Source organism: Monodon monoceros, unplaced genomic scaffold, assembly GCF_005190385.1.
Source record: "Monodon monoceros isolate NGI ecotype Baffin Bay Population unplaced genomic scaffold, NGI_Narwhal_1 Super_Scaffold_14, whole genome shotgun sequence".
Taxonomy (NCBI): domain Eukaryota; kingdom Metazoa; phylum Chordata; class Mammalia; order Artiodactyla; family Monodontidae; genus Monodon; species Monodon monoceros.
In genome coordinates, this window is record NW_021703770.1 from 30377680 (window position 1) to 30399607 (window position 21928).

Here is a 21928-nt window from a genome sequence, read left to right on the forward strand (position 1 = left end):
CCCATAATCCCCACCTCATAGTGTTCATGCCTTTGTAAAGGATCTGTGACTTGCTCCTAATCAAGGTGGTGGAATAGCATAGTGATGGAATGTCACTCTCATGATACTGTTAAAATATCCACCCTAGCTAGTCAACTTGCTCTAAGCCTCCTTTGCCTGCTTGATGAAGTAAGCAGCCCACGTGGCAAGGAAGAGCAGGCAGTCTTTAGGAACAATGGACACCATCTAGGAACTTCAAGTTGCATCCAATCACAAAGATATGAATTCTGCCAACAAATTGATTGAACCTGAAATTAGATTCTTCCCCCATCAAGCCTCCAGAAACACAGCCCAGGCAACAACCTAATTGTAGCTTGAGATCCTAAACAGAATACTCAGTGAAGCCATGCTGAGACTCCTGAACAACAGAAATTGTAAGGTGGTAAACATGTGTTGTTTTTAGCCACTAAGTTTGTGGTAATGTGCTCTTAATGCATTGCCAGCTCTGAAAGCAGCAGATTTTAAAGACAGGGACCAAACCATAAAAGTCAGTAGATCTAAGGGGCCAGATACGCTTCAACCAACTCTCAAGTTCCAAAACAAAACCAAGGCTAGCTAAAATGCAATATTTGAAATAGGAAGGTAAATTATTCTCCATAATTAGCTTATTTTTTAAACATCTTGCTCCTTTGGTATTACCAATGTATTCTTCTTTAATAACAAGTGACTGATTAAATGATTGTATAGATTACACACATCAGGATTCATTTTAATGATTACACAGTGTGAAACTGTTTTAGGATCTGTGGGTGCAAATAGGACCTCAAGAAACTTACATTCAAGAAAGGTAGACAGACAGGTAAAATATACGACAGCACAGCTTACTGTAACATATCTTAATATATATCCATGCTATCCTATTTCATTACAGCTAAGTTGCTATCAATTAAAATGTGCACAATTATTTTATATATCACTAGAAAGGAAAAAATGCTACCATTAAACGATGCCAAGCACTTGATGGCAAAAAGAATTTATAATGTGAAAAAAATTTGCTTCTTAGTATGAAAAAACTATGGCATTTCATGAAAAATGTTGATTATTCAGAAAGGGGAGAGATTTTTTAAAACTTAAGAAATGCTTCACTATAGAGGTGATATTTAAACTGTACCTTGAGAGATGCAGTAAGATTTTACTTATTGGAGGATTTTACTTTCCTAGAGGAAAACCACTGGACAATCCTGGCAGAGAAAAGAGAATATATCAAACTACTGCTGCCAATATGAATATATATAATATATTTGGGAAATGGCAGGTAGTAGATTATTAACAAGTAACCTTTTCCTAGATCTGTAATTGGATATTGTTTCATGATCTGGATCAGTAGTTCTCAACCACTATGTTGTAACACAGTTGTAAAGTGTGTCACAAGTAATGCTACCACTGATAAAGTAACATAGCTTACAAACCAATTTTTAAAATAGAGTAAATTTTAAATTAGAATAATTTCAACTTTGCATCTATATTAATGTAAATCTCAGTTAATGTCTTAAGTAAGAGGGAAAGGAAAGGAGTAAAACTACCAAAAGAAATTAGAAATTGCCCATCAGTAGGAAAGCATTAAGGCCTGAGTATGAATTATGTTTCATATTGTAAAAAATGTTTGGGAATTGTTGATCTTTATTATCAATTCCACATAACTAATTTCATCAGATGTAAGACAACATTGATTGCTTTATGTATTACCAAGGGAGAAAAATAAAATGCTGCAATTCTGTCCTAATTTCGGAGATGATAAAACTGTGGGGAAAATGTGTAGATTTGATGAAATACTATACTTAATCCTGGGAGCTACTCAAAGAGAATTATGAATCAGAAGACAAGAATCAAAATCCAGGCCGTGAACTGGATTATGACCTGAAGCCAATCATTTTACAAAGCGAACCATTTTGCAAAGATCATTTCCCTCCTAATACAGTGTGATTAGTGAATAAAAGACTGATTGAATAACTATACATGATAACCTGCTATGGTATCACTGCCACCCTAAGGTACTTACCCAGAATTGAGGCCTCATTTCAGGTTTTATTTAATAATAATAATGACACTTATTGAGTACTTACTCTGTGCCAGGAATTGGGATAAACACTTGAGTGGATTGTATTTTCCAAAGGTGGCTACACCATTACATACCCCATTCCACATTTTCTTCTTAAAATGTGACAATGACATCCCTCTACTGAGAGGACAATGTCTATATTCCCTCCCCTTGAACCCAGGAGGATCTAGGACCAACAGAGTGTGGTAGAAGTAACACTTCTGTCTTCTGAGGCTAGGTTTAAAAGGACAGCATGGTTTCTTCCTCAGTCTCTCTCGGGACACATACCTTGGGAGCTGTGAATCCATGTGTAAGAAATACACATATCTAGAGAAAAACACAAAACCACACTAACTAGTCGCCATGAAAATGTATAACCACTAATTCCAGGTCAGTTCTTATTGCTTCCAGGTAATTGTACTACATTTCCTTAATTCATTATCATCTCCATTCTCCTAGAAAAGAATTTCATATTTTTTCTGTCCATAGAACTTTAACCTCCTCCCCTGATTCTGATTCTCAGATAATGGTCCTGCTACCTTTTCCATTTCCAGAAAAAAAGAAAAAAATTAGATGAGACATTCCACGCTAAATATGGTTTAGAACCAACCATATTTATCAAACAACATGCATCTGTTTTCATATTTTCTGCCTTCCTTCCTATTATTATAAACACACTGCTCCTGTCCCTTTAGCAAGTCATCCCACCTACTAATGCACTAAATCCTATCATCTTTCATTACTTAAGGATAAGGTTCAAACAATTGTCCTCTCTCCAGCATCAACAAATTTCCCCTTGCTATCACTGCTATGAGAACACAGACATGCTGTCTTATCTCCTATCTTTTAAAAATCCCTCTCTCTAGTCATCAATTCCTTTTTTGTTGTTGTTCCTCTCCACAGCAAAACTCCCCAAAAGAGCTGTCTGTACTATTTCCGATTCCTTCCTTTCCTTTATTTCTCGAGCCCACTTCAGACTTCCAACTCCACCACTACACTGAAAGTGCTCCTGTCAAGGTCACCAACACCAGCAATCTGTTCCTGCATTGCTAAATCTAGTGGTTAATGATCAATCAATCGTCATCGAATTTGACTCCTAAGCAACAACTGACACAATCAATACTTCTTTTTTTAACATCTTTATTGGAGTATAAGTGCTTTACAATGGTGTGTTAGTTCCTGCTGTATAACAAAGTGAATCAGCTATATGTATACATATATCCCCATATCCCCTCCCTCTTGTGTCTCCCTCCCACCCTCTCTATCCCACCCCTCTAGGTCGTCACAAAGCACCGAGCTGATCTCCCCTTAAAATCCTTTCTTTAGTTGGATTCTGGATATCACTTTCCTTCTGGTTTTCCCCCTACTTCACTGGCCAGTTAGTCTCAATTTCTTTGGCTGGCTTTGTCTCATCCTCTTCTAATTGTGGGAGTATTCCCCAGGTTAATCCTGCAATCTCTTCTTTTTCCTAGAAACATACTCCCCTAGTAGTCTCTTCCAGCTGCCTGGCTTTAAATATCATACATATATTGATGACTTCCAAATGTATGTATCCAAACCTAACCATGCCAGTGAGCTCCAGATTAGTATATCTGCTAGGTTACTCACCACCTCCACTAGATATCTAATAGGAAAATTGAACAATATGTACGAAACTGAATGGCTGATCCTCCCTGCACCCTCCCAAAAATCTGTGTCTGCCACAATTTCCTTATGTTAATTAACGGCGACTCTTTGCTTCAATTTGCTTAGGCAAAAATCTTTGCAGTAATCCTTAACTTACTCCTCTCTTACTGTCACACCCATCTCTAAACCATCAGAAAATTCTGCTGCCTGTACTTCAAAAATATATCCAAAATCTGACTACCTCCCTTCACTTCCACTACTACCAAGTTGGTACAAACAACCATCATCTCTCATTAGGTATTGGATTAGCCACCTAACTGGTCTCCCTGAATTCATCTTTGCCCTCCTCAAATCTGTTTTCAACACAGCAAGAGTACTCCTCAAAAGGTAAATGAGATGAAGTCATCTGGTTTCTCATCTCATTTAGAATGAAAGCCAAAGTTCTTGCAATGACTTACAAAGCCCTACGTGATCTGGCGTCTTACTACTTCTTTGACCTCAGGAAATTTGCCTATTTTTTGTTTGTTTGTTTGTTTAACTGTTGTAGCCTCTGGCACACATAGAAGTGCCTGGAACACAAAAATCAATTGAATAAATTTGTTGATGAACTAAAATATCAAGTCATCATTTTCACACTTCTTTATGCAGTGGAGTCTCTTTCCTAACAGAACTCCCTAATATAAAAGTGATTAAGAGCAAAATTTGGTTGAAACAAAGTGGAAGATCTCTGATATTCACCCATGCTCTCTGACCTTCTTCAGCAGTTCCTGAAACATTACCACAGAAATCTGGCGCTCTGGTTTTGGTATCAGGGTGATGGTGGCCTCATAGAATGAGTTTAGGAGTGTTCCTTCCTCTGCAATTGTTTGGAATAGTTTGAGAAGGATTGGTGTTAGCTCTTCTGTAAATGTTTGATAGAATTCACCTGTGAAGCCATCTGGTCCTGGACTTTAGTTTGTTGGAAGATTTTTAATCACAATTTCAATTTCATTACTTGTGATTGGTTTACTCATATTTTCTATTTCTACCTGGTTCAGTCTTGGAAGGTTATACCTTTCTAAGAATTTGTCCATTTCTTCCTGGTTGTCCATTTTATTGGCACAGAGTTGCTTGTAGTAGTCTCTTATGATGCTTTGTATTTCTGCGGTGTCCATTGTAAATTACAGACCAATATCACCGATGAATATAGATGCAAAAATCCCCAACAAAATACTAGCAAACAGAATCCAACAACACATTAAAAGGATCACACACCATGATCAGGTGGAACTTATCCCAGGGATGCAAGGATTCTTCAATATACATAAATCAATCAATGTGATACACCATATTAACACATTGAAGAAGAAAAACCATATGATCATCTCAATAGATTCAGAAAAAGCTTTTGACAAAATTCAACACCCATTTATGATAAAAACTATCCAGAAAGTGGGCACAGAGGGAACCTACCTCAACATAATAAAGGCCATATATGACAAACCCACAGCAAACATCATTCTCAATGGTGAAAAACTGAAAGCATTTCCTCTAAGATCAGGAAAAGGACAAGGATGTCCACTCTTGCCACTATTATTCAACACAGTTTTGGAAGTCCTAGCCACGGCAATCAGAGAAGAAAAAGAAATAAAAGGAATATAAATTGGAAAAGAAGAAGTTAAAGTGTCACTGTTTGCAGATGACATGATACTATACATAGAGAATCCTAAAGATGCCACCAGAAAACTACTAGAGATAATCAATGAATTTGGTAAAATTGCAGGATACAAAATTAATGCACAGAAATCTCTTGCATTCCTATACACTAACAACGAAAGATCAGAAAGAGAAATTAAGGAAACAACCCCATTCACCATTGCAATAAAAAGAATAAAATACCTAGGAATAAACCTACCTAAGAAGGTAAAAGACCTGTACTCAGAAAACTGTAAGACACTGATGAAAGAAATTAAAGATGATATAAACAGATGGAGAGATATACCATGTTGTTGGATTGGAAGCATCAATATTGTGAAAATGTCTATACTACCCAAAGCAATCTACAGATTCAATGCAATCCCTATCAAATTACCAGTGGCATTTTTTACAGAACTAGAACAGAAAATCTTAAAATTTGTACGGAGACACAGAAGACACTAAATAGCCAAAGCAGTCTTGAGGGAAAAAAACAGAGCTGGAGTAATCAGACTCCCTGACTTCAGACTATACTACAAAGCTACAGTAATCAACACAATATGGTGCTGGCACAAAAACAGAAATATAGAACAATGGAACAGGATAGAAAGCCCAGAGATAAACCCACGCAGCTATGGTCAAAACTAATCTATGACAAAGGAGGCAAGAATATACAATGGAGAAAAGACAGTCTCTGCAATAAGTGGTGCTGAGAAAACTGGACAGCTACATGTAAAAGAATGAAATTAGAACATTCCCTAACACCATACACAAAAATAAACTCAAAATGGATTAAAGACCTAAATGTAAGACCAGACACAATAAAACTCTTAGAGGAAAACATAGGAAGAACACTCTTCGACATAAATCACAGCAAGATTTTTTTTTGATCCACCTCCTAAAGGAATAGAAATAAAAACAAAAATAAACAAATGGGACCTAATGAAACTTAAAAGCTTTGCACAGCAAAGGAAACTACAAACAAGATGAAAAGACAACCGTCAGAATGGGAGAAAATATTTGCAAATGAATCAACGGACAAACGATTAATCTCCAAAATATATAAACAGCTAATGCAGCTCAATATTAAATAAACAAACAACCCAGTCAAGAAATGGGCAGAAGACCTAAACAGACATTTCTCCAAAGAAGACATACAGGTGGCCAAGAAGCACATGAAAAGCTGCTCAACATCACTAATTATTAGAGAAATGCAAATCAAAACTACAATGAGGTATCACCTCACACCAGTTAAAATGGGCATCATCAGAAAATCTACAAACAACAAATGCTGGAGAGGGTGTGGAGAAAAGGGAACCCTCTTGCACTGTTGGTGAGAATGTAAATTGATACAGCCACTATGGAGAACAGTATGGAGATTCCTTAAAAAACTAAAAATAGAATTACCATATGTCCCAGCAATCCCACTGCTGGGCATACACCCAGAGAAAACCATAATTCAAAAAGACACATGCACCCCAATGTTCATTGCAGCACTATTTACAATAGCCAGGTCATGGAAGCAACCTAAACGCCCCCAGACAGATGAATGGATAAAGAAGATGTGGTAAATATATACAATGGAATATTACTCAGCCACAAAAAGGAACGAAATTGAGTTATTTGTAGTGAGGTGGATGGATCTAGAGACTGTCATACAGAGTGAAGTCAGAAAGAGAAAAACAAATATCGTATATTAACGCATATATGTGGAACCTAGAAAAGTGGTACAGATGAACCAGTCTGCAGGGCAGAAATAGAGACACAGATGTAGAGAACAAATGTATGGACACCAAGGGGGGAAAGCTGGGGGTGGGTGGTGGTGGAGGTGGTGGTGGGATGAATTGGGAGATTGGGATTGACATGTATACACTAATATGTATAAAAGATAACTAATAAGAAACTGCTGTATAAAAAATAAATAAAATAAAATTCAAAACAAAGAAAAAGAAATCTGGTGCTCCATTTGGCATAGTTTTTAACACACTGAGTCTATTTTCTTTATTTTTGAGAGGAAATTAAAGACCAGAAAGTTAAATAACCTTCCTAAGATTACAATGGGATCACTGGCAAAGCCTTGAAAAGAACCTGGTGTGTGTATTTTCAACCCATCGCTCTAATATACCATATTGCTTCTCTCTAAAAAAGGATAATTAATAAACCTATCAACCACATTAGCTCCTCAAAGGCTTACTAATTTCTTAAGGAAAGGAAATGTCTTTCTTCATCTTTGCCCCCCTCCAATGTCAAGCAGTGACTGGCAAACAGTCAGTTCTCCATAAAAACTGTTCTTACTGACATAATTGTTATACTCCAATGTGTAGAATGACCACCTATCCCCATCCAATACCTGCTTTGTTCTCCTGGAAAATTCTACTCAACCTTCAAAACTCAATGCACATAGCAACTCCTCTGTAAAGTCCTTCCTGATAAGTCAAGGTAGAATTATCGATACCTTCTCTAAATTACATCGATGTCTCGTATTAAATTATTTCATATCTAACATATTGTATTCCTCGTTTGCTTACATGCATCTCTCTCGAGCAGAGATCACACTGTGCTCATCTTACACATAACACTTAGCACAGCACAAGGCACACAACAGGCATGAAATACATTTTTTTCCTACTGATTAAACAGAATTTGAGAGTGAGGTTTGAGAAAATATTGGTATTATAATCTGTATTTTATGGAAGTTTAAGCAGAAATATGCTTTCTTTCACATCACCATATGTTTCATGAGTTAAGCTAGATTCTTATCAAACTCATCATATCTGAAACCTAACAGTTATTTCTCTTTAATGACTTTTGCATTATTAATTAATTCTAATTTTCATTTCTCTTCTGCTAATCTTTACTTAGCATTTATAATTTGAATATCAATCATTTGATTTGGGTCTTCACTCTTACAAATATTTTTAAAATCATGTTTATACAATTTTTAACTACTGGAAACCACTACAAAATAGAATAAAATCAGGAAAAAATATTAGCAAATGGTAAGCATGCTTTCCTAAATCAATATATTTTCATAATAAGACAATGAGTTTTAATGGGCTCTATCAGTTATAATTCATAAAACTAAATAACTATGTTATACTTTTTTCTGAACAAATTTAAAAGCTTTCCAACACCTAAAACAGTCAAGGCTATTATTAATAAATAACATGTAAATTCAAACATAGAATGGTGGCATTATGTACTTCTAATACTAGTTACTTAATATAATTAAAATTGTGTGCGGTAATCAAGCTGATATTAAAAGTCTTGCATCATGGGGAAATTCACACTTAAATACAATCTTAATTTCATATAAAGTCTACCAAAAGAGAATCTGCAGGGGAGGGGGTGAAGGGGAATGGGCATTTGGTTGTACAACATATTTTCTTTTTCTGTGAGCTCTCAAGGTAGCCTACTATTAAACAAAAAGTACCTACACTAGCCCTTCTAATTTTCTAGCGTTAGAAGTATTTAATTAATAGAATCTGTTCCTCGATACGTGATTTGAACAAAATAGATTTATATTATAAAGGTGGGTTGGATTAAAAGAAAATGATACACAATTTACGAGACTACCTGAAATATAACAAATCTTGACAGAAGGCACCACACAAAACTGTCAAGTGCATGAAGTGGGGGTAGATAACAGAGGAGCAAAAGAGAAAGAGATGGGGAACAGGAAAGCCTCAGTGGGAAGCAGAGAGATACAGAGAAAAAGAGGAAGAACAGAGAGGGAGACAGAGCATATGGTGGGGGCATATGAACCAGCTCAGCAAAAGGGTAATAAAAGAAGCAAAGTGCAATGACAGGTAATTTTTCCAAATATAGGTAAGTATAATTGGATCACAGAAACAACTGCAATTGTCTCAAAATAAATTAGATGAAGACTATTTAGCCAGCATTTAGTTTATTTTTGTTTACTACTTCATTCAAATAAATCTGTCAAAGTGAATGTCAAACTTCTCAATCAATAGAAGTTAACCGATGGTCAGAATATGCTATTGATACCTACATTTGAATATACTTGCCTGGCCTGTAATTCAAAATCAAAGTTGTCTTATTTAAAGATGGTACACATTTTCACTACAAATAAATGTATTCCAATACAGCAGTTTGGTAATATCAACACCACAAATGAATTCATTTCAGTTTTTAATAAATAAGCAGAAAAGGGAAAAATTTTATACAGCATACCTTAAAAAGCATTTATTATTTTATATAATATTTGTAAATGAATATGTGAATCAGAGATCTTAATTCATTATTGTTACTGACATTTTGGAGACGAAAAGTTTCCTTTTGAAATTTTTATTTTGTGCTAGTGGCCATTTTACACTATAATGGAATCCCTCTTTTGTGCAGAGTAGCATTGCATATGACAAAATAAAGATAAATCAACTAGGAGACTGCTTGCTATATTTTGATATCAACATTTTAAAAAAATGTTTTGCATCTATTGGATATAGTAATCACTTAAGTAGCCTGTCAAAAGTTTTCTCAAGTAATGAATTGTCCTATTAGAATTCCATTAAAATGTTAGTCTTGAGAAATTTCCTGAAAAGACTGTTACAAGTTAAATGCTTATTTCCAGCTTGTAAAGATTCTGGGAGGCTATGTGATCTGGGTAAGGCATGCATATCAAAAGGAGATAGTAAATGAATGACTAGTTTAATTTTATTTGAATTTTAATGTAACTATAAAGATGAAGCATAAAGCATAAAAAGAGTCAACACCGTAGAAAATTTGATGGTGTTGTGAGGAAAATGTTATGGGGAAATGAATGTTGTTATAAAGTAAATAAAGGGTTTCTTTTTCACATTTTTTAGGCATTAAGCATGACCTACCTAATGCATAAGATTATATTCACAATATTTTTCGATATGTACTCTGAGAGTGCATGGTGGATGATCACTAAAGATGGAATACAGTAAGACAACTTAGTTAACAGTTTCCTTTTTTCATTTTTATTACATAAACATTATAGCCATACTAATGAAATTCTACTTTAAAATTTTTTTTACAAACTGTTGCCCCCCAAACTTCTAATTTATCCTTATTTCTTTCTAGTTCTATATGCATATCTCATTTTAACATAGCAGATATAACTTTTAATTCAGCTTCTAAAATAAGTTTACATTATAGCCTGGATAATTTCCCTTGCTACCACAGCCTCCATAATTATCAAAACTTCAAATAGATTTTAGTGATATGGTAACTAATTTTTAACAACCTGTTTTCTAGGGAGAAAACAGGTCCTGTTTTGTAACATTTGCCTACTTCCATAGTGCAAATACTTTCACTTAAGCCAATTTTGAACTACCAACAGTATGTCACTGAATGCAGAATTGGGAAGAGATGCACACAACTGGTTCTCACAAGTTGGTATCAACCAGCTCCAGCACATTATTTTTGTAGAGTTGAGTTTTCTCCAGTTTTGCACTATTATAACCCTTACAATGAATACTTTTGGCAGGCATAATTGGTTCTCTACCCAACAATTACTTCCTATCCCCTTAGAACTGTGAACTCTAAGCCAATCTTGATAATTCTAACTCCATTGCCAGCGATTAGTTAGGAACTGGCACGAGTAACAATTATGGCCCAAAAAACACATGAAGAAGTATACAGAGGAGGCTTCTAGAAAAGTTTCTCTCAGTTTCAAATGGGTATTTGAGTACAGGATGCTTCAAATTGTTATATCCCTCTTGTAAACACAAGGGGACAATACTCAGAACAAAATCTTAGTGGATGTTGTTGTATACCACCCGTATGAACCCCTCAGAACTGCACTAATTCCTCAAGCTGCCCCCAAGTGTTGCATGCTCAGTGCTCATAGCTGAGTCCTTTACCCAAGAAGTTATGCTCCCTCCCCAGGGGGCAGCCATATGGAGCCCTCCTGGCCCCTGCCTCAGTTAGGTCATCTCTGAAGATCTACACCAGCTTCAAACTCCTGTGGGATTGGTTGAGGTATCTGTTCACAATTTAACTTCCTCTTCAAAGTCTTTCTGCCCTTATTCCCTCACAGGTGTTGTTATTAATTTATCAAGTTCTAACAGTGGTAATTACAGCAGTCCCCAAACAGACAGATTTGGCATTTGGAAGAACTAATATTCCTTGGCCTGTGGAATTAATGACTATCATAATGGGGACTTCCCTGGCGGTCCAGTGGTTAGGACTCCACACTTCCACTGCAGGGAGCACAGGTTCGATCCCTGGTCGGGGAACTAAGATCCTGCATGCCGCATGGTGCGGCCTAAAAAACAAACAAACAAACAAAAACTATCATAATGGGCCAACTGGAAACCTCTGAAAATACCCTCCCTAACTGGTAAAGATTAAATAAAAAATAAGGATGCATCATCCTGCATCCTTATTTTTTATTTAACACATTACATCCCTGTTTTATTTCATTTTATATTTTATTGAAGTATAATTGACTTGCAATATTGTATTAGTTTCAGGTGTACAACATAGTGATTCAATATTTTTATATATTACAAAATGATCAACACAGTAAGTCTCATTACCATCTGTCACCATACAAAATTATTACAGTATTTTTGACTATATTCCACATAACACTCTATGAAGAAGAAAATTACACAACTGAACCCTGCCTGAGTTCCAGACTCACAAAATCATGATAAAGGAAGAACTTCTGGCTCTATGAAGAAGAAAATTACATAACACTCTATGAAGAAGAAAATTACACAACTGAACCCTGCCTGAGTTCCAGACTCACAAAATCATGATAAAGGAAGAACTTCTGGCTCAGTGGCTTGTAGTGTCAACTAGTTCTTGGTACAAAAAACCAAGTAGAAGCTTGGATGAAATTGTCAAGAACAACAATTGCATGGCTGTGGAAATCAAACAAAGCTACATTAAAAAATTGAGAAAAATGCTGGAGTTTCAGAAAATAACAACAGAAGTCTGTTACCTTCTTACCTGGAGCTGCTCCCACAGCCCCCTTCTGGTATACATACATAAAGGATCAATAGTTTCAGCAGCACAAGGCTGGCTGGGAAAACCAGCAGCTTTGCTACTTGACTTGGGGTGGGTGAAAACCCATGGCTCTGTCAGCTAGAAGAAGCAAACTGGAAACAAAGAGAGAACCAGCAGCTTAGCTAGCCTCAGACTGCAGTCGCACATACGGTGAATAACAGACCAGGCAGAATTTGACAGGGAAGCCCTGGAAATGAGAGACCCACAGAAAGAAAACTTGATAAACTCTCCACACATATCATACTGACTAGGAAATTATACCATGTTCAGGGTAGATCCTGAGATATTCCGGTAAAAAGTAATATCCAAGCAAGTGACTTGAAAACTAGCTGAACTCCAAATGTGTCCCCAACACTATACACAGATTGATTAGCAGAGGGTGAAAGCCTTAAAAGTTGAGAATATTTGAGCACAATTTCTGTCCAAATCTCTAGCTGGCAATTAGACTATGCAGACACAGCAGCGACCCATCGGAAGGTAAGCCTCTTATCACCAGAAAAAACTGCAATGACATATGCAAAGTACTGAGAGAGGGGGAAAAACTCTGTCAACCAAAAATTCTATATCCAAAGAAATTATTCTCCAAAAATAAAGGTGAAATTTTAAAACTTTCTCAGATTAACGCAAAACAAAATTAGGAATATGTCTTTTATACCACAGGATCCAAGTACCTAGCTTAGTGGCTGGAACTGGCTCCTTAAATTTGCTGAATCAAATATATAAAAAGATATAATTTATTGTCACTTATTATTTCTTTGAAAAAATACATAAAGTTTAAAATTAGAAACGCATATTTCCTGTTTCCTCAGTAAAATTTGGAGACTTGCCCCCTCTACTATCTCAAGAATAGGATATGAGGCCCAAATTCTAGGTTAATCAAAACCTAGGTATCCTTAATAACAAAGCAAAGGGCAATGGTCCCATGGGAAATAAAATTTTTCTTTAAAAAATCCTCAACATGTATAGAGTAGGATATGCTGATATAAAGTAGCTTTTACAATCACCTGTAAGAAAAAAGTTTAAACTTGATTGAACTGCTGACTCTTTGAACATTGTGTGCACATTCACGCATGCACACGCACACTTCTGAATGTGTGTACTACTGTGTAAGATATAATCATATCTTTTTTAATTTTTGAATTTTATTTTATTTATTTTTTATACAGCAAGTTCTTATTAGTTATCCATTTTATACACATCAGTGTATACATGTCAATCCCAATCTCCCAATGTATCCCACCACCCCACCCCCCCGCCACTTTCCCCCCTTGGTGTCCATATGTTTGTTCTCTACATCTGTGTCTCTATTTCTGCCCTGCAAACCAGTTCATCTGTACCATTTTTCTAGGTTCTACATACATAATCATATCTAAAATGCATTTGGTTTGAAGAGACTGAAATGTATTCCATTCATACTCATCTATTCTAAACCTAGAATTTTAGCATCCTTCTTTTCTCTTTTAGTTTCCTTTTTTTGATGTCCTTCATCTTACATACAGTTTAACTTTTCTTATCATCTTGATCATTCATTAAAGTTCACAGTTTCATGATCTTACTATTTTATTCAACAATCCATTCCACGAATTAAGGTAATTATATATTTCAAGATTTGGACAAAAGTATCAGGAGCATCTTAGATCCCTATGAAATAAAACCTTCACTTATATTTCATTAGATCCTCTGTTGAAAGAGTTAACAACATTCTTGCACTCTAGGGATTCCATGCTTATTGTGTCAGGCTGACTTTATTTGCTCCTGAAAGAGATCTTTACGAACCTAAACCCTACAAAAAGAGGCAGATAAGCAGTACCAGGGAGAATGGGGTTAAGGATGGCAATAATTTGAGCTGCCCTTTTGCTTTGAAACACATCTCCCCATATCCCAAGTAATTCCTCAAGAAGCCCTTCTCATGGATACATCCTAGAAAGGAAAACAGACAGACAGCTCCAAGTTCAAGCTAACAAAAACAAAAGTCCATCCTACGTACAATTTTCTTGGATGAGTCAGCTAGCATAAATGCAGTCAAATTTTTAGCACAGTTCTTACTCCTGTTCCACAAAGCTGCAATTCTAGGGTGATAGGAAATGCTTTCATAGTTCATGTTTCATACTCTAGTACTATAATTATTGATATTTAATATATTTTAGTTGAATGATATAAAGAATGAATGAATATACTGTATATTTCTCAAAATATTGAAATAGACTTAGACCCAACTTTTCTGCTATTTCAATGCTTTTGTAAGTCAAATAAAATTGGTTTGTAAAACATTTGTAACACCATTAGGGTATTTGCTCTGATATGCCTCTTACCAATTAATAGCAATAAGTCCTTCACAAAGCTTTGTATTTTTCTATCCATTGAACCAATTTCATCATTAAAATTTTAAAGCTATTCTAAATAGCAATATCTAGGCATCATCTACTATATTCTAGTTCAATTTAACAGAGACTTCAATGTAAGTTAAAGGTTAACGTTTCCTATTTACCATACTAACTTCAACAACTAGTCTATAATTTAACTCTGCTTTTAATTTTTCATCCAGCTAGCTAAGCACCCTCTCAAATATCCCACAAACTGAAATCTGAAAGATTTTTCCCTTGATATATACTAGATATGTTTCTTGGATACTAAGTTTTCCATTAAAAACAATCCTTTTTCTTTAGGCAAATGCTTAACATAGTGTTTTATCCATAATTAACAAGGAAATATTTTTGCAACTAGAAGGAATTACTGTCTTAAACATTTTACATGTTGCAATTTATCAAGAAACAAAAAACTCTCCTTTATTCCTATTTGTAAATCTACCTTCTGGCTATGCACTTACAAATTAATTTTGAGTTAGTTTAGCTTCTTAATATGCTTAGGTATCTATCAGGTGTATTGTGGCACTCACCAAAATAAATTACAGAAAGATTAAAAAGTTAAAGTTAAAAAAAATAAATAATAAAAACATGAGAAAGTATACAGTTAAATATTCAACTGATTTGGGGATGAATAAAGAGCTTCTAGGGTTAAAAGGAATGGGAAAAAAATCACCAAATATGCAAAGACTTAGCTATACTAAATTCAGTATTTCCAAATGACCAAAGAAAATTAGTAGCTAAACATCAAAATGGGAAATGCATTTGGAACAGATGATAGTTAAATGGGTTAAATTCTAACCATACAAAAATATCTTATAAACCAATAAGAGCAAAATTAATTAATACCCAATAGGACCATGGGCAGAAGAAATAAAAGCAATGAACAAGACAATTCATAGAAGAATATATCAAACACCAATAAACATACAAAACATTCATCTTCACAATAAAATTCAAATTAAAATGACAGATACTTTTTTTTTTTGCGGTACGCAGGCCTCTCACTGTTGTGCCCTCTCCCATTGCGGAGCACAGGCTCCGGACGCGTAGGCTCAGAGGCCATGGCTCACGGGTCCAGCCGCTCCGCGGCATGTGGGAACTTCCCAGACCGGGGCACTAACCCGTGTCCCCTGCGTCGGCAGGCGGACTCTCAACCACTGTGCCACCAGGGAAGCCCGACAGAGACTATTTTTTGTGGTCTATTCAAATGGCAAAAATGTGGTGTATCAAGACTGAAAACTCAAGCACATCTGACAGGAGAATGGAGTGTTATAATCTTTCTGGAGAGCAGGTTGGTAATCTGAATTAAAAGTTTAAAAGAATCAAAGCACAAATGTGTATTTGTGAAATACTCAGAAAACAGGCAAAAAAATTATGTATAAAGATAGCCATTATAATATTATTTATACCAGCCACTGGAAGCAACTGCAATGACCCCAGATAGATGAATAGTTTGTGGTACAGCCTTATGATAGAACATCAGTGCAGCCATTTAAAACATTTCTGAAGAACATCTAAAGTCTTGGAGAAAAGTTAATGGCATGATATCAACTGAAAAAAATCAGAATACAAAATTATATAGTATGATACCAATTTTGTAGATTTGTAAAATACACATGCATTGGAAAAAGGGAAGAGAATACAACAAAATGTTAGCAATAGCTATATATGGGGGAAAGGATTGTGGATAGCTTGTATTTCATTCTTTACACTGAGCAATTTTTCAGATGTTCTATAGTAAACATATTGTTCCTTTTAAATGGAAACACACAAAAAATGTTATTTTTACGACTATAGCTAATAGGTATTTTTAAATATGCCATCAAGTGATCCAAGAACATTTTCAGAAACAAAGCAAAAACCAATTCTTAAAAATGTCAATAGACTTTTCTACTACATGAATTACTGAAGATATTCCCTTTTTATAACTTGAAATTTTCTTCACATAACCAGCATCATTAAAGAACTTAAAAGTAAAAGTAGAAATGTCTAACAATTAAATGTCTACTCAGAAATACAACCTAAAAAGAAAACCCTTATCTAATGAATTACAGGAAAATGTGTGATTGGAATATAGTGCTTACCTTTTTCACTTACACTTTCACTTTCAATCTCAACATCATCGCAACTTGTATATTCGGGTGTAGAAGCTAATTCCTCCTCTGAACTGCTCAATGAAACCTGGCGCATTTTACCTCCTTTCTTTGATTTATGAGGCTTTGGTGGTGGAGGTCTCACTGACTCTGACTGGTCAGAACTGAGAGAATCGTTCCTTAACATTGTTTCCATTTTTTCACGTTTTGTTTTCCTTACAGCAGAGCTAGGATCTAAGTGCTGTTGTTTCCTTAGCGAGTCAGTACGTCTCATGTCTGGTCTATCAATGGGTATTGGACTCCTCCGGGGGGTAGGAGGACTATGGTTTGTGGTCCTTTGTGGATAAGAACTTGGTCCCTGAGCCTCTCGAGCTCTTTCCATTGAATAAGATCGCTGATTTTCCATGGCAGCTCTACGTTCAGATACAGATCTTTGCCTTGATGGTCGTTCCACCCTTAGCATAGAAATCCTGGAGTCTTCCAGTTCAGCATTTACTAAAGAAACATCACTGTGCCTTCTCTCATGCCTGGCTCGTGACACTTCAGCATGGATACGCATTTGTTCTTCATAGGGCTGTGGCTTTACTGGATAACGGGCCAAATTCGGATCACTTCGATAGCGTGCCTGGTATTCCTCCTCTCTCCTTTGTCTTTCATATTCATCTCTGCTCTCTGCATCCTCATCATCTACAATATATTCTTTGGAATGTCTATGACTTCTCCTGTTGGAGTCCCTATAATTTATATGATCAGACTCTTCATAAAACTGAGGTTCACGTTGAGACCTCCTATCAGCATAATCTGATGGAGATCTAGGCATCGCGCTGTCCGAAGTAGCATACTGTGAATATTCTTCTCTTTCTTCCCTTTGGTCGTATCTTCTATTCTGATCTCTGGACACTGATGGACTTCGTTTCCTAAGTAACCAAAGAAAAAGAATGAGGAAAAGAGCAGAATTTAGGCAATTTCACATTTTACTGATTCACTGGCAGGTTGATGGATAAATTCAAATACTTCTTTTGCTCCTTTTTTTTAAAATTTCATTTAAAAATCAGACCATAACAAAAGTTTTACTAATATTCATTTTATTCAGTTCAAATAGGAAATTTAAAAGGTACTTTTAATATGCTTCTTAAATGCCTGGCACACCCATATGGAATATACATTGGCCCTGAAATTAGATAATCAACATCATACTCTACTGCAGCAAAAGAACTTTTATTCTAATATCTTTGCTTGGCTCAATACACTGACGCTATCTCCCAATTGTTATTCAGAAGCTTAGAAAAATTCCACCTTCCTTTCTCTCTATTCCTGACACCTTGATTTCATAGTCACTTGAAAATGTGATGAAGCCAAACTGATTCAGCTCAAGAGTTGAATGCTTTCAACTGAAACTAAGGGCTGGCTCTTAAAAATCATTTTTCATTCAACATCTACCTAGATCACTCCTAGTATCAGTTCATCTAAATCTTCATCTTATCATTATATCTCCAATCCTTTACTGCTCTAACTTGAGATAATCAATTTAAATAAATACCAACTATAATGATTTGTTCATTTAAAAAAGAAGTCAGAAAGATCTGCTATTTTTATTCCATCTTCATTAAATTAAGGCCAGCTCCATGATACTTCTCTGTCTTCACAGCTGACTCCTAATATGTCCTTACAGACTCAGAAGAAGAGAGTGTTAAGTTTTCAACCTGCCCCTCTAACACCAGTACAATCTGGTAGAACTTGCAATCACACATCATACTCTTTGTCAACAAAATATTCACGCTGTCCTCTTCTCTGGCACAAACTCAGATAATGGCAATCACTAGCCATGAGAAGCAATGGAACTGGAATCCTGAAGATGACAGAAAAGGTTTAGAATAACTGTTACAGAGATTTTGCCAGGACAAACGAAATAGTGGGGTCAGTTGAAGTTAAAGATGACCAAGATTAGATAGCTCAGTTGAGAATTTCTTAGACAATATTTTCTTGATTCCAAAAGAAAGAGCAGAGAAAGGATATGCATGGAGTGACCCAACCCAGCAGCAGCATCATTCTCCTCTCAGTCCTCTTTTGTATCACCTAGCCCCTTTCCCCCATATCTGGAATGCAGTCTGCTAATGCATCAGTTCGGGGTCCTTAACAGAAACAAAAGTCACTCTAGGTTTTCCAGGGAGTCGGGGTTTCAATATAGAAATCAAAACTACACAACTGTTGAACCTGCTAAGGAATGAAGGTCAGAGAAGATAATGCTGTTCTTAGCCTGGAGAACCAAAGACAGGGTTCTCAAAATGGTCATTAGGAAACTGCTGTGAATTCGAAAAGTCTTGAGGAATTTGCCACCAATTACCTCAGCTGCCTACAGCATTAGGGTGGTCAATTAAAAGGAGTTTCATCTAGGAGCCACTAAGACTTTCACATCTGCCTATCTGCCTGCCAACAACTCTGCTTGACAGTTATGGTTTCTATAACTCTTCTACCTTTCAAATCTCACACATGTGCATTGCTAGGGTTGACTCTAACCTAGAGCCATAAAGGGAAAAGTATTGCAGTAAATGAAGGAGCTGGCCTGTTCCCTTAAATGTTTTATGATTAAGCAAGTGTATGCACTTTTTTTTTTACATTTACATATAAAACATTTAGGACTTAATTACAAATCTTTTAGGTTCCAATTGTTACATAACACCATAGATTCCTACAGTTTAAAATATACAATCAAAACAAAGCACTCAAAATAAATTATACAGTATTAACCTACATAATATCCTATTTATGTGTCTGTTATGCATAATTCATTTTAATTTTTGTCATTATTTTTATACGTATGAATAAAGAAAAAATACTCTAGTATGGTAGCAATGTATCATGAAAAGAACTCTAGAGTTAAGGGATCTGGGTTTCTTAGTCCTACTTCTGCTATTAACCAGTTACTTGAACCTATAAAGCAATTTAATCTTTGAGAGTCTGTGCTTTAAAGTGAGAGACATAGATTATACACATTAACTCAAATATTATTTTAACAAATATGTATTAGGTAAGAACTAAATGCCGCACACTATAATACAGATTAGGAATACAGGAGTGATTAAGAGATGACCCTTGTAAGAAGCTGAATGATTCTAAAACCTTCTTTCATTTCTTAGAGATTATGATCTTATAATATTGATACCACAACTTCATCAAGTTAATATGCCTAAATGAAAGCTTAAAGCATCACAAAAAATAATAAGGATGCTTTTATCAAGAAGTAATTAACTGACTAGTGCCAATTTTCAATATACGCACATCTCATTAACTAGCTACTTAGTACTAACTATACTAAAAATATATGTACTAACTGAGATAAGTGAGAATTTCTCTAGGGAACTCTAAAGAATAAGCAATTAAATTAGTTCCTTCTCAAACTGACCATCTAACATCCATTAGATTAGATGTAGAATTTATGTTAGGAATTCAAATTCATTTCAGTATGTTTAGAATAATATAACAAGTTTTTTTCAATCTAAGTTAATAAATATATTTTCTCTAAAGATGTGTTATTCATAAATCTAATTTAATATAAAGAAATTGATGCTGTTTCAAGAGTAAGGCTAGTGTTCTCAGATTTATATGGTACATAAGAAAAGAATTTTTAAAATTTCATTTAGAGATTGCTTAATAAAATAAATTTTAATTTCCTTAAAATTCAGTGTGGACTGAATAGGAAATTTTATAGCTATATATAAGCATATGAATTTTGGAAACATAAAAAAGGAAGTAAAATGTGATTTGCTAAATGAAAGCAGTATTACTTCATTACAATAGGCCAGTAAGAGCAGCTCATCAGCTAGAGCTCACTTTTGTGCCTTTGTGTTTCCCCAGCATATTACTACTCATCCTACAGACAATTACCCAACTAGTGGTCTGTACTGTCCACTAGACTTCAAATTTTGAACCAGAAAGGGCTATGTCTAACACACCTTTGTATTTATTCAGTCACTCAACAAATATTTATTTAGTGCTTACTATGGGCCAGGTATGATTCTGGTTGCTGGAAATGCAACAGAAAAATGACACATAAGGTCTCAGCCCTCAAGAAGTTCTTTCTAGTAGGGAAGACAGACAGTAAGCATATAAACAAATTAAGGTAATTTCATATAGTAATAAGTCCTATAGAAGAAAACTGAAACAGGGTAAAATTACGAAAAGTGACTGAGTGAAGCTACTTTCAATAAGGAAGTTCTTTCTAAAAAAGTACATTTGAACTAAGACCTGAAGAGCATAGTTACATGATATGTAGCCCATTTATGTAAAACATACAGCTTTGCTGGAGAAGTTTTGGGTATTCTCATTAAGTTGCTATTCTTTTCTTTTCTTTCCCTTATTATTATTTTTTTTACTCAAAGCTGTTTTATAAAATATAAATTTACTGAATTCTTAATTGTTATTTTATTGAATCTAGGATTTTCCAGGGTAGTTCATCTCTAGAACCCATCTAAAAGCAGTCCACTAAGCCTTTTTCACATGCTCCTCCCTTTCAAAAGATTTCATGCTCCCAAATGAGTAAACTGTAATTTACCATATTTGGTAAATACTTCATTATATTTTATTTCAGTTGACAGTCAAAAGAAAAACAAGTAGACTAAATCAGAATGAATGGACACTGATTTTACAATATTATCAAAAATACTTACATGCCTAAGATTGTTAATACAAATTAATCTCTAAAATGTGGAACTTAAAGCCATACAAGAAAGTGAAGTAAAAAATTTCAGAAAATGTTCAGGGAAAAATTGGATATTTTGAAGGACGGTCAACTTAATGATGGCCTTCTTCCTCACTGCACTTCTTCCCTAGGTAATCTTACCCATTTCTATCCAGAAATGTCTATAATACTCCTTAAATGTTAAGTTTCAAGAGAACAGGCAACCTGGGTCTAAGGAGGATGGCAGATAGTAGGTGCTCAATGTTCTGAATTAAAGAACCGACTGATTAATTCTCCCTTAGATTATCTCTACTTTTCATGGCTTGCTCTCTTTTTCTGTACTCAAACCCACTGATGTGCTAAAATAGTTTAGATCTTCTCTTTCCCCTACTACTCCCATGGCAGGATTAGG

At 35.3% G+C, this 21928-nt stretch overlaps 1 protein-coding gene across 16 annotated transcripts in view; it reads right to left on the reverse strand.

The window, feature by feature from the left end:
* Positions 1–21928, reverse strand: part of RIMS2 (regulating synaptic membrane exocytosis 2) — a 649263-nt gene that overhangs the window by 278875 nt on the left and 348460 nt on the right. For all 16 annotated transcript variants that reach the window (XM_029222539.1, XM_029222538.1, XM_029222547.1 and 13 more), the window contains one exon: positions 16830–17755. In XM_029222539.1, the coding sequence (XP_029078372.1) occupies positions 16830–17755 (926 nt within the window). The remainder of the gene's footprint in view (positions 1–16829; positions 17756–21928) is intronic.